Source organism: Oncorhynchus keta, chromosome 30, assembly GCF_023373465.1.
Source record: "Oncorhynchus keta strain PuntledgeMale-10-30-2019 chromosome 30, Oket_V2, whole genome shotgun sequence".
Taxonomy (NCBI): Eukaryota; Metazoa; Chordata; class Actinopteri; order Salmoniformes; family Salmonidae; genus Oncorhynchus; species Oncorhynchus keta.
In genome coordinates this window covers 29,590,973-29,603,240 of record NC_068450.1, presented here as the reverse complement: position 1 = coordinate 29,603,240, position 12,268 = coordinate 29,590,973, and the positions used below count along the sequence as shown (strand labels likewise).

General features: G+C 37.5%; 1 protein-coding gene across 3 annotated transcripts in view; it reads left to right on the top strand.

Annotated features, from left to right (window-relative positions):
• slc34a1a (solute carrier family 34 member 1a) overlaps positions 1–12,268 on the top strand; it is a 33,601-nt gene that overhangs the window by 5,524 nt on the left and 15,809 nt on the right. For 2 of the 3 annotated variants that reach the window (XM_035744136.2, XM_035744134.2), the window contains 4 exons: positions 713–862; positions 1,227–1,370; positions 2,244–2,355; positions 3,745–3,940. In XM_035744136.2, coding sequence (XP_035600029.1) covers positions 713–862; positions 1,227–1,370; positions 2,244–2,355; positions 3,745–3,940 — 602 coding nt within the window. The remainder of the gene's footprint in view (positions 1–712; positions 863–1,226; positions 1,371–2,243; positions 2,356–3,744; positions 3,941–12,268) is intronic. The other variant, XM_035744135.2, reaches the window with a different exon arrangement.

The window sequence follows — 12,268 nt, the reverse complement described above, 5'->3', positions numbered from 1 at the left end:
CAATAGCACATCCGTGACAACGAGTTGTGCGTTCCTAGATGCCATTCTGCACACTACTATTGTACTGCGCTGTTATTTGTCTGTTTGTGGCCTGCCTGTTAGCTTGCACAATTCTTGCCATTCTCCTTCAACTTCTGGAAAGCCCAGCAGGGCAGCTGTTTCTGAGATACTGGATCCGGCGTGTCTGGCACCAACGATTATACCAAGTCGTTTAGGTCACTCGTTTGGCCATTCTAACGTACAATGGAACAGTAACTGAATGCCCCGATGCCTGTCTGCCTGCTTTATATAGCAAGCCCCGGCCATGTGACTCACTTTTGGTACAAGCAATCCATTTTTGTGATAAACTGGCCACTGAGTGTATATACTGTGTATATATCTAAAACTACAACGAAAGTCACAAATGTACACAATTAATAATAAAGAAACAATACAACTAAAGATTACTAATCAGTGTGTGTTAAGAGTGTATCTATCTCTTATATGTACAGTACATGTCACTACATACACACAAAAATTAGGTCACAATGGGGAGAGGCTTTGCTTAGTTTGTCATTACGTTGTTGCCTTGTCTTGTCAAAGCGATACTGTTTCTTAACTAGGACAAATGTTGGTTTGTTCTTCAGGAAGAAACATTGTAATAATGCATTTGTTCTTTCTATCTTTTTCTCTCGTTCTTTCGTTCTCTGGTTGTTTCTCTTGTTTTGATCAGCAGCCACCGCAGAACCTGACATGGAGCTCAGTCCCAACAGAGTCAGAGAACTCTTCATCAACTGCTCCAAGATCCCTCTCCTCCTCCTCCTCCTCTTCTTCTTTGTCTGTTCATTAGACACACTGAGTTCAGCGTTCCAGCTGGCTGGGGGTGAGTAGATAACACTCAACTGTCCCTCCGAGATGAATTAGGTAATGAGGGATTTTATGTCTCACTATAATTAGGATGTTTTTGCACTCTGTCCTGTCCTCTCTGGGTGTGCTTTGTCAGATTAACTGACTCGTGCATTTTGATGACTATGATGAGAAAACCTGTGGAAACCTGTTGAGTCGATGACAATTACTATTATATAACTAGACATAACTAAACGGATACTATTGGTACAAACTGATTCATGATATGGTACTGTAAACTGTGTGTTTACTCTAACTCTGAACAAGGTGGAAACCCTGTCTATTGTCATGGTGTAGGATATGTGTTAAGAGCTGTACATCCTGTATGTGTGTGACTGAAGGTAAGGTAGCAGGGGACATCTTCAAAGACAATGCGGTGCTGTCTAACCCAGTAGCAGGGCTGGTGGTGGGGATACTGGTCACTGTATTGGTCCAGAGCTCCTCCACATCCACCTCCATCATCGTCAGCCTCGTCTCCTCAGGATGTGAGTACTTGGAGAGAGAGATTCTGCGTCTGCGTGTGTGTTCGTGCAGGTGTGTGTGTGTGTGTGCCTGCAGTCTTGTGGGTGTGTGCATACATGTTTTTGGGCTTGTGTTGGTCTGCATGAGGGTGAAAACATGGCTTGTAAATCTTAACTGAGTGAATAGGATTAAAGGGACCAGTGAAACAAGATGATTATGAATTTGAAACAAAGTGGTGGAGCTCTCTCATCATTGTCAGTGCTTACTTATGTATAACAGTCTCTTGGGGTGGGCTGTCTGCTGCCAATAGGGGTTATCCACAGAGACCTCTCATTCACTGTGTGTATGTGACCAGTGGCTATGGTACATCAGTATGCCAGGACTGTCTCTGTCTCAGCAGCCAATCTCAGAGAGGACACCAGGGGAATTATGGGCAATTACAACCGCCCAGCTTCTCTGTGCCTCCTGTCTGTCTGTGAGCTGTATGTATGTGTGAATGCGCAAAGGGTCATCATCTGCATAATAGGCCCCAGCAAAAATAAAACCAGTTCTTCAGTTAAAAACGGAGATGCCTCCACTCACCTGCAAATTACCTTCAGTTTTCCCTCCATTAAAAGCATTTTGAAATAGGAAGGGTCAGGTTTGATAATATTTAAGCCTGAGCATTACCATAATCATGGCACTTTATGCAGTCTTTGAGAAGAAGCCAAAGTCATTACATAAATATGGGAGGTTGTGTAACTCTGTCTGTCTGTCTGTCTGTCTGTCTGTCTGTCTGTCTGTCTGTCTGTCTGTCTGTCTGTCTGTCTGTCTGTCTGTCTGTCTGTCTGTCTGTCTGTCTGTCTGTCTGTCTGTCTGTCTGTCTGTCTGTCTGTCTGTCTGTTTCCTTCTGACAGTGCTGGAGGTCCGGTCTGCCGTTCCTATCATTATGGGGACCAACATTGGGACATCGGTTACCAACACCATTGTAGCCATGATGCAGGCAGGGGAGAGAAATGACTTCAAACGGTACAAGGGGATGGGAGGAGAGGAGAGAGGCTGTGCAGTGAACTGTACAACTGTACTTCTCTCCAGTTCATGTGCTGTCATGTTAACAGTATAACATCATCTAACCATATATAAGCCTATCAACAGCAGCAATGACATTTCTCAAGCTTGTTGACCCCATATCACTAACCTTATTAACCTCTCTGGGATATGTGGGATGCTAGCATCCCACCTAGCCAAAAGCCAGGGAAAATGCAGAGCGCCAAATTCAAATAAATTACTATAAAAATCAAACCTTCATTAAATCACACATGCAAGATACCAAATTAAAGCTACATTTGTTTTGAATCCAGCCAACATGTCAGATTTCAAAAAGGCTTTTCGGCGAAAGCAAACAATGCTATTATCTGAGGACTGCACCATAGTAAATAAAGAGAGAGAAGCATATTTCAACCCTGCAGGCGCGACACAAAAATCTGAAATAAAAATGTAATTCATGCATTACCTTTGACGTGCTTCTTTTGTTGGCACTCCAATATGTCCCATAAACATCACAAATGGTCATTTTGTTCGATTAATTCCGTCTATATATATCCAAAATGTCCATTTATTTGTCGCGTTTGATCCAGAAAAACACCGGTTCCAACTTGCGCAAAGTGACTACAAAATATCTCAAAAGTTACCTGTAAACTTTGCCAAAACATTTCAAACTACTTTTGTAATACAACTTAGGTATTTTTTAACTTAAATAATCGATCAAATTGAAGATGGGATGATCTGTGTTTAATACAGGAGGAAAACAAACTGTAGCTAGCTTTCTGGTCACACGCTTCTATCTAACAGGACACTTCAAGTTACCCTCGTTCAAGATGGCCGTACTTCTTCATTACACAAAGGATAAACCCCAACCAATTTCTAAAGACTGTTGACATCCATTGGAAGCGATAGGAACGGCAAGAAGGTCCCTTAGAAATCTGGATTTCCAATGAAATCCATTGAAAAGAGAGTGACCCCAAAAAAAGAAATCTGAATGGTTTGTCTTCGGGGTTTTGCCTGCTAAATAAGTTCTGTTATACTCACAGACATAATTCAAACAGTTTTAGAAACTTCAGAGTGTTTTCTGTACAAATCTAATAATATGCATATCTTATCTTCTGGGGATGAGTATCACAATGACCTTTCTGCTCCAAGTTAAAACACTTTATTGTCGATTTAAAGTGAAATGGACACTTTCACTAAACTAACTTAAATAACTCAGTCACATAAGTACATGACGAAACAAGTAATGCGTAAGGGCATATTATTAAAAATAATCAATACAATTACCCATAACACCGCTAAGGTAAATTATTAGAGGAGATCAAACACACAATTAACCAACCCACAACTGGGTTCTGTCTCTGTGTTCAGTGCGTTTGCTGGGGCTACCATCCATGACTGTTTCAACTGGCTGTCTGTGCTGGTGCTGCTGCCGATGGAAGTGGCTACAGGGCTGATGACCCACCTGGCCCACATCGTAGTCACCAGCTTCAACATCCAGACTGGAGAGGACGCCCCTGAGCTACTGAAGGTCATCACTGAACCAGTCACTAAACTCATCATACAGGTATTAACCAGTCATTAAACTCATCATACAGGTGTCAACCAGTCATTAAACTCATCATACAGGTATTAACCCGTCATTCAACTCATCATACAGGTGTTAACCAGTCATTAAACTCATCATACAGGTGTTAACCAGTCATTAAACTCATCATACAGGTGCTAACCAGTCATTAAACTCATCATACAGGTGTCAACCAGTCATTAAACTCATCATACAGGTGTTAACCAGTCATTAAACTCATCATACAGGTGCTAACCAGTCATTAAACTCATCATACAGGTATTAACCAGTCATTAAACTCATCATACAGGTGTTAACCAGTCATTAAACTCATCATACAGGTGTTAACCAGTCATTAAACTCATCATACAGGTATTAACCAGTCATTAAACTCATCATACAGGTGTTAACCAGTCATTAAACTCATCATACAGGTATTAACCAGTCATTAAACTCATCATACAGGTATTAACCAGTCATTAAACTCATCATACAGGTGTTAACCAGTCATTAAACTCATCATACAGGTGTTAACCAGTCATTAAACTCATCATACAGGTGTTAACCAGTCATTAAACTCATCATACAGGTGTTAACCAGTCATTAAACTCATCATACAGGTATTAACCAGTCATTAAACTCATCATACAGGTGTTAACCAGTCATTAAACTCATCATACAGGTATTAACCAGTCATTAAACTCATCATACAGGTGTTAACCAGTCATTAAACTCATCATACAGGTGTTAACCAGTCATTAAACTCATCATACAGGTATTAACCAGTCATTAAACTCATCATACAGGTGTTAACCAGTCATTAAACTCATCATACAGGTGTTAACCAGTCATTAATCTCATCATACAGGTATTAACCAGTCATTAAACTCATCATACAGGTGTTAACCCGAATCATTAAACTCATCATACAGGTATTAACCCGTCATTAAACTCATCATACAGGTATTAACCCGTCATTAAACTCATCATACAGGTATTAACCCGTCATTAAACTCATCATACAGGTGTTAACCAGTCATTAAACTCATCATACAGGTATTAACCAGTCATTAAACTCATCATACAGGTATTAACCCGTCATTAAACTCATCATACAGGTATTAACCCGTCATTAAACTCATCATACAGGTATTAACCCGTCATTAAACTCATCATACAGGTGTTAACCAGTCATTAAACTCATCATACAGGTGCTAACCAGTCATTAAACGCATCATACAGGTGTTAACCAGTCATTAAACTCATCATACAGGTATTAACCAGTCATTAAACTCATCATACAGGTGCTAACCAGTCATTAAACTCATCATACAGGTGTTAACCAGTCATTAAACTCATCATACAGGTATTAACCAGTCATTAAACGCATCATACAGGTGTTAACCAGTCATTAAACTCATCATACAGGTATTAACCAGTCATTAAACTCATCATACAGGTGCTAACCAGTCATTAAACTCATCATACAGGTGTTAACCAGTCATTAAACTCATCATACAGGTATTAACCAGTCATTAAACTCATCATACAGGTGTTAACCAGTCATTAAACTCATCATACAGGTATTAACCCGTCATTAAACTCATCATACAGGTATTAACCCGTCATTAAACTCATCATACAGGTGTTAACCAGTCATTAAACTCATCATACAGGTATTAACCCGTCATTAAACTCATCATACAGGTATTAACCCGTCATTAAACTCATCATACAGGTATTAACCCGTCATTAAACTCATCATACAGGTGTTAACCAGTCATTAAACTCATCATACAGGTATTAACCCGTCATTAAACTCATCATACAGGTATTAACCCGTCATTAAACTCATCATACAGGTGTTAACCAGTCATTAAACTCATCATACAGGTATTAACCAGTCATTAAACTCATCATACAGGTGTTAACCAGTCATTAAACTCATCATACAGGTATTAACCCGTCATTAAACTCATCATACAGGTATTAACCCGTCATTAAACTCATCATACAGGTGTTAACCAGTCATTAAACTCATCATACAGGTATTAACCAGTCATTAAACTCATCATACAGGTATTAACCCGTCATTAAACTCATCATACAGGTATTAACCCGTCATTAAACTCATCATACAGGTATTAACCAGTCATTAAACTCATCATACAGGTATTAACCAGTCATTAAACTCATCATACAGGTGTTAACCAGTCATTAAACTCATCATACAGGTATTAACCCGTCATTAAACTCATCATACAGGTGTTAACCAGTCATTAAACTCATCATACAGGTGTTAACCAGTCATTAAACTCATCATACAGGTGTTAACCAGTCATTAAACTCATCATACAGGTGTTAACCAGTCATTAAACTCATCATACAGGTGTTAACCAGTCATTAAACTCATCATACAGGTGTTAACCAGTCATTAAACTCATCATACAGGTGTTAACCAGTCATTAAACTCATCATACAGGTGTTAACCAGTCATTAAACTCATCATACAGGTGTTAACCAGTCATTAAACTCATCATACAGGTATTAACCAGTCATTAAACTCATCATACAGGTATTAACCAGTCATTAAACTCATCATACAGGTGTTAACCAGTCATTAAACTCATCATACAGGTGTTAACCAGTCATTAAACTCATCATACAGGTATTAACCAGTCATTAAACTCATCATACAGGTATTAACCAGTCATTAAACTCATCATACAGGTGTTAACCAGTCATTAAACTCATCATACAGGTGTTAACCAGTCATTAAACTCATCATACAGGTGTTAACCAGTCATTAAACTCATCATACAGGTGTTAACCAGTCATTAAACTCATCATACAGGTGTTAACCAGTCATTAAACTCATCATACAGGTGTTAACCAGTCATTAAACTCATCATACAGGTGTTAACCAGTCATTAAACTCATCATACAGGTGTTAACCAGTCATTAAACTCATCATACAGGTGTTAACCAGTCATTAATCTCATCATACAGGTGTTAACCAGTCATTAAACTCATCATACAGGTATTAACCAGTCATTAAACTCATCATACAGGTGTTAACCAGTCATTAAACTCATCATACAGGTGTTAACCAGTCATTAAACTCATCATACAGGTATTAACCAGTCATTAAACTCATCATACAGGTGCTAACCAGTCATTAAACTCATCATACAGGTGTTAACCAGTCATTAAACTCATCATACAGGTATTAACCAGTCATTAAACTCATCATACAGGTGTTAACCAGTCATTAAACTCATCATACAGGTGTTAACCAGTCATTAAACTCATCATACAGGTGTTAACCAGTCATTAAACTCATCATACAGGTGTTAACCAGTCATTAAACTCATCATACAGGTGTTAACCCGTCATTAATCTCATCATACAGGTGTTAACCCGTCATTAAACTCATCATACAGGTGTTAACCAGTCATTAAACTCATCATACAGGTGTTAACCCGTCATTAAACTCATCATACAGGTGTTAACCCGTCATTAAACTCATCATACAGGTATTAACCAGTCATTAAACTCATCATACAGGTATTAACCAGTCATTAAACTCATCATACAGGTGTTAACCCGTCATTAAACTCATCATACAGGTATTAACCCGTCATTAAACTCATCATACAGGTGTTAACCAGTCATTAAACTCATCATACAGGTGTTAACCAGTCATTAAACTCATCATACAGGTATTAACCCGTCATTAAACTCATCATACAGGTGTTAACCAGTCATTAAACTCATCATACAGGTGTTAACCAGTCATTAAACTCATCATACAGGTATTAACCCGTCATTAAACTCATCATACAGGTGTTAACCAGTCATTAAACTCATCATACAGGTATTAACCAGTCATTAAACTCATCATACAGGTGTTAACCAGTCATTAAACTCATCATACAGGTATTAACCAGTCATTAAACTCATCATACAGGTATTAACCCGTCATTAAACTCATCATACAGGTATTAACCAGTCATTAAACTCATCATACAGGTATTAACCCGTCATTAAACTCATCATACAGGTATTAACCAGTCATTAAACTCATCATACAGGTGTTAACCAGTCATTAAACTCATCATACAGGTGTTAACCAGTCATTAAACTCATCATACAGGTATTAACCAGTCATTAAACTCATCATACAGGTATTAACCCGTCATTAAACTCATCATACAGGTATTAACCAGTCATTAAACTCATCATACAGGTATTAACCAGTCATTAAACTCATCATACAGGTATTAACCCGTCATTAAACTCATCATACAGGTATTAACCAGTCATTAAACTCATCATACAGGTGTTAACCAGTCATTAAACTCATCATACAGGTATTAACCCGTCATTAAACTCATCATACAGGTATTAACCAGTCATTAAACTCATCATACAGGTATTAACCAGTCATTAAACTCATCATACAGGTATTAACCCGTCATTAAACTCATCATACAGGTATTAACCCGTCATTAAACTCATCATACAGGTGTTAACCAGTCATTAAACTCATCATACAGGTATTAACCCGTCATTAAACTCATCATACAGGTATTAACCCGTCATTAAACTCATCATACAGGTGTTAACCAGTCATTAAACTCATCATACAGGTGTTAACCAGTCATTAAACTCATCATACAGGTATTAACCCGTCATTAAACTCATCATACAGGTGTTAACCAGTCATTAAACTCATCATACAGGTATTAACCCGTCATTAAACTCATCATACAGGTATTAACCCGTCATTAAACTCATCATACAGGTGTTAACCAGTCATTAAACTCATCATACAGGTATTAACCCGTCATTAAACTCATCATACAGGTATTAACCCGTCATTAAACTCATCATACAGGTGTTAACCAGTCATTAAACTCATCATACAGGTATTAACCCGTCATTAAACTCATCATACAGGTATTAACCCGTCATTAAACTCATCATACAGGTATTAACCCGTCATTAAACTCATCATACAGGTATTAACCCGTCATTAAACTCATCATACAGGTGTTAACCAGTCATTAAACTCATCATACAGGTGTTAACCAGTCATTAAACTCATCATACAGGTATTAACCCGTCATTAAACTCATCATACAGGTATTAACCCGTCATTAAACTCATCATACAGGTATTAACCAGTCATTAAACTCATCATACAGGTATTAACCCGTCATTAAACTCATCATACAGGTATTAACCAGTCATTAAACTCATCATACAGGTGTTAACCAGTCATTAAACTCATCATACAGGTATTAACCCGTCATTAAACTCATCATACAGGTATTAACCAGTCATTAAACTCATCATACAGGTGTTAACCAGTCATTAAACTCATCATACAGGTGCTAACCAGTCATTAAACTCATCATACAGGTATTAACCAGTCATTAAACTCATCATACAGGTATTAACCCGTCATTAAACTCATCATACAGGTATTAACCAGTCATTAAACTCATCATACAGGTATTAACCAGTCATTAAACTCATCATACAGGTATTAACCCGTCATTAAACTCATCATACAGGTATTAACCAGTCATTAAACTCATCATACAGGTGTTAACCAGTCATTAAACTCATCATACAGGTATTAACCCGTCATTAAACTCATCATACAGGTATTAACCAGTCATTAAACTCATCATACAGGTATTAACCAGTCATTAAACTCATCATACAGGTATTAACCCGTCATTAAACTCATCATACAGGTATTAACCCGTCATTAAACTCATCATACAGGTGTTAACCAGTCATTAAACTCATCATACAGGTATTAACCCGTCATTAAACTCATCATACAGGTATTAACCCGTCATTAAACTCATCATACAGGTGTTAACCAGTCATTAAACTCATCATACAGGTGTTAACCAGTCATTAAACTCATCATACAGGTATTAACCCGTCATTAAACTCATCATACAGGTGTTAACCAGTCATTAAACTCATCATACAGGTATTAACCCGTCATTAAACTCATCATACAGGTATTAACCCGTCATTAAACTCATCATACAGGTGTTAACCAGTCATTAAACTCATCATACAGGTATTAATCCGTCATTAAACTCATCATACAGGTATTAACCCGTCATTAAACTCATCATACAGGTGTTAACCAGTCATTAAACTCATCATACAGGTATTAACCCGTCATTAAACTCATCATACAGGTATTAACCCGTCATTAAACTCATCATACAGGTATTAACCCGTCATTAAACTCATCATACAGGTATTAACCGTCATTAAACTCATCATACAGGTGTTAACCAGTCATTAAACTCATCATACAGGTGTTAACCAGTCATTAAACTCATCATACAGGTATTAACCCGTCATTAAACTCATCATACAGGTATTAACCCGTCATTAAACTCATCATACAGGTATTAACCCGTCATTAAACTCATCATACAGGTGTTAACCAGTCATTAAACTCATCATACAGGTGTTAACCAGTCATTAAACTCATCATACAGGTATTAACCCGTCATTAAACTCATCATACAGGTGTTAACCAGTCATTAAACTCATCATACAGGTATTAACCCGTCATTAAACTCATCATACAGGTATTAACCAGTCATTAAACTCATCATACAGGTGTTAACCAGTCATTAAACTCATCATACAGGTGTTAACCAGTCATTAAACTCATCATACAGGTGTTAACCAGTCATTAAACTCATCATACAGGTGTTAACCAGTCATTAAATGTATCATACAGGTGTTAACCAGTCATTAATCTCATCATACAGGTGTTAACCAGTCATTAAACTCATCATACAGGTGTTAACCAGTCATTAAACTCATCATACAGGTGTTAACCAGTCATTAAACTCATCATACAGGTGTTAACCAGTCATTAAACTCATCATACAGGTGTTAACCAGTCATTAAACTCATCATACAGGTGTTAACCAGTCATTAAACTCATCATACAGGTGTTAACCAGTCATTAAACTCATCATACAGGTGTTAACCAGTCATTAAACTCATCATACAGGTGTTAACCAGTCATTAAACTCATCATACAGGTGTTAACCAGTCATTAAACTCATCATACAGGTGTTAACCAGTCATTAAACTCATCATACAGGTGTTAACCAGTCATTAAACTCATCATACAGGTGTTAACCAGTCATTAAACTCATCATACAGGTGTTAACCAGTCATTAAACTCATCATACAGGTGTTAACCAGTCATTAAACTCATCATACAGGTATTAACCAGTCATTAAACTCATCATACAGGTGTTAACCAGTCATTAAACTCATCATACAGGTGTTAACCAGTCATTAAACTCATCATACAGGTGTTAACCAGTCATTAAACTCATCATACAGGTGTTAACCAGTCATTAAACTCATCATACAGGTGTTAACCAGTCATTAAACTCATCATACAGGTATTAACCAGTCATTAAACTCATCATACAGGTGTTAACCAGTCATTAAACTCATCATACAGGTATTAACCAGTCATTAAACTCATCATACAGGTGTTAACCAGTCATTAAACTCATCATACAGGTGTTAACCAGTCATTAAACTCATCATACAGGTATTAACCAGTCATTAAACTCATAATACAGGTGTTAACCAGTCATTAAACTCATCATACAGGTATTAACCAGTCATTAATCTCATCATACAGGTATTAACCCGTCATTAAACTCATCATACAGGTGTTAACCAGTCATTAAACTCATCATACAGGTATTAACCAGTCATTAAACTCATCATACAGGTGCTAACCAGTCATTAAACTCATCATACAGGTGTTAACCAGTCATTAAACTCATCATACAGTTGTTAACCAGTCATTAAACTCATCATACAGGTGAGTTGGATATAAGGGGGCGCTATTTTAATTTTTGGATGAAAAACGTTCCCGTATTAAGCAAGATATTTTGTCATGAAAAGATGCTTGACTATGCATATAATTTACAGCTTTGGAAAGAAAACACTCTGACGTTTCCAAAACTGCAAAGATATTGTCTGTGAGTGCCACAGAACTGATGTTACAGGCGAAACCCAGATAAAAATCCAATCAGAAAGTGCCACATTTTTTGAAACCGCCTCATGCCAATGACTCCTTATATGGCTGTGAATGAGCTACGAATGAGCTTACATTCTCCACGCATTCCCCAAGGTGTCTACAGCATTGTGACATCTGTTTAGGCATTTCCATTGGAGAATGGCTGTAAGGGACCATATATAGCGAGTGGTCACATGGTGTCTCCCGGAGAAAATCTTGCGTAA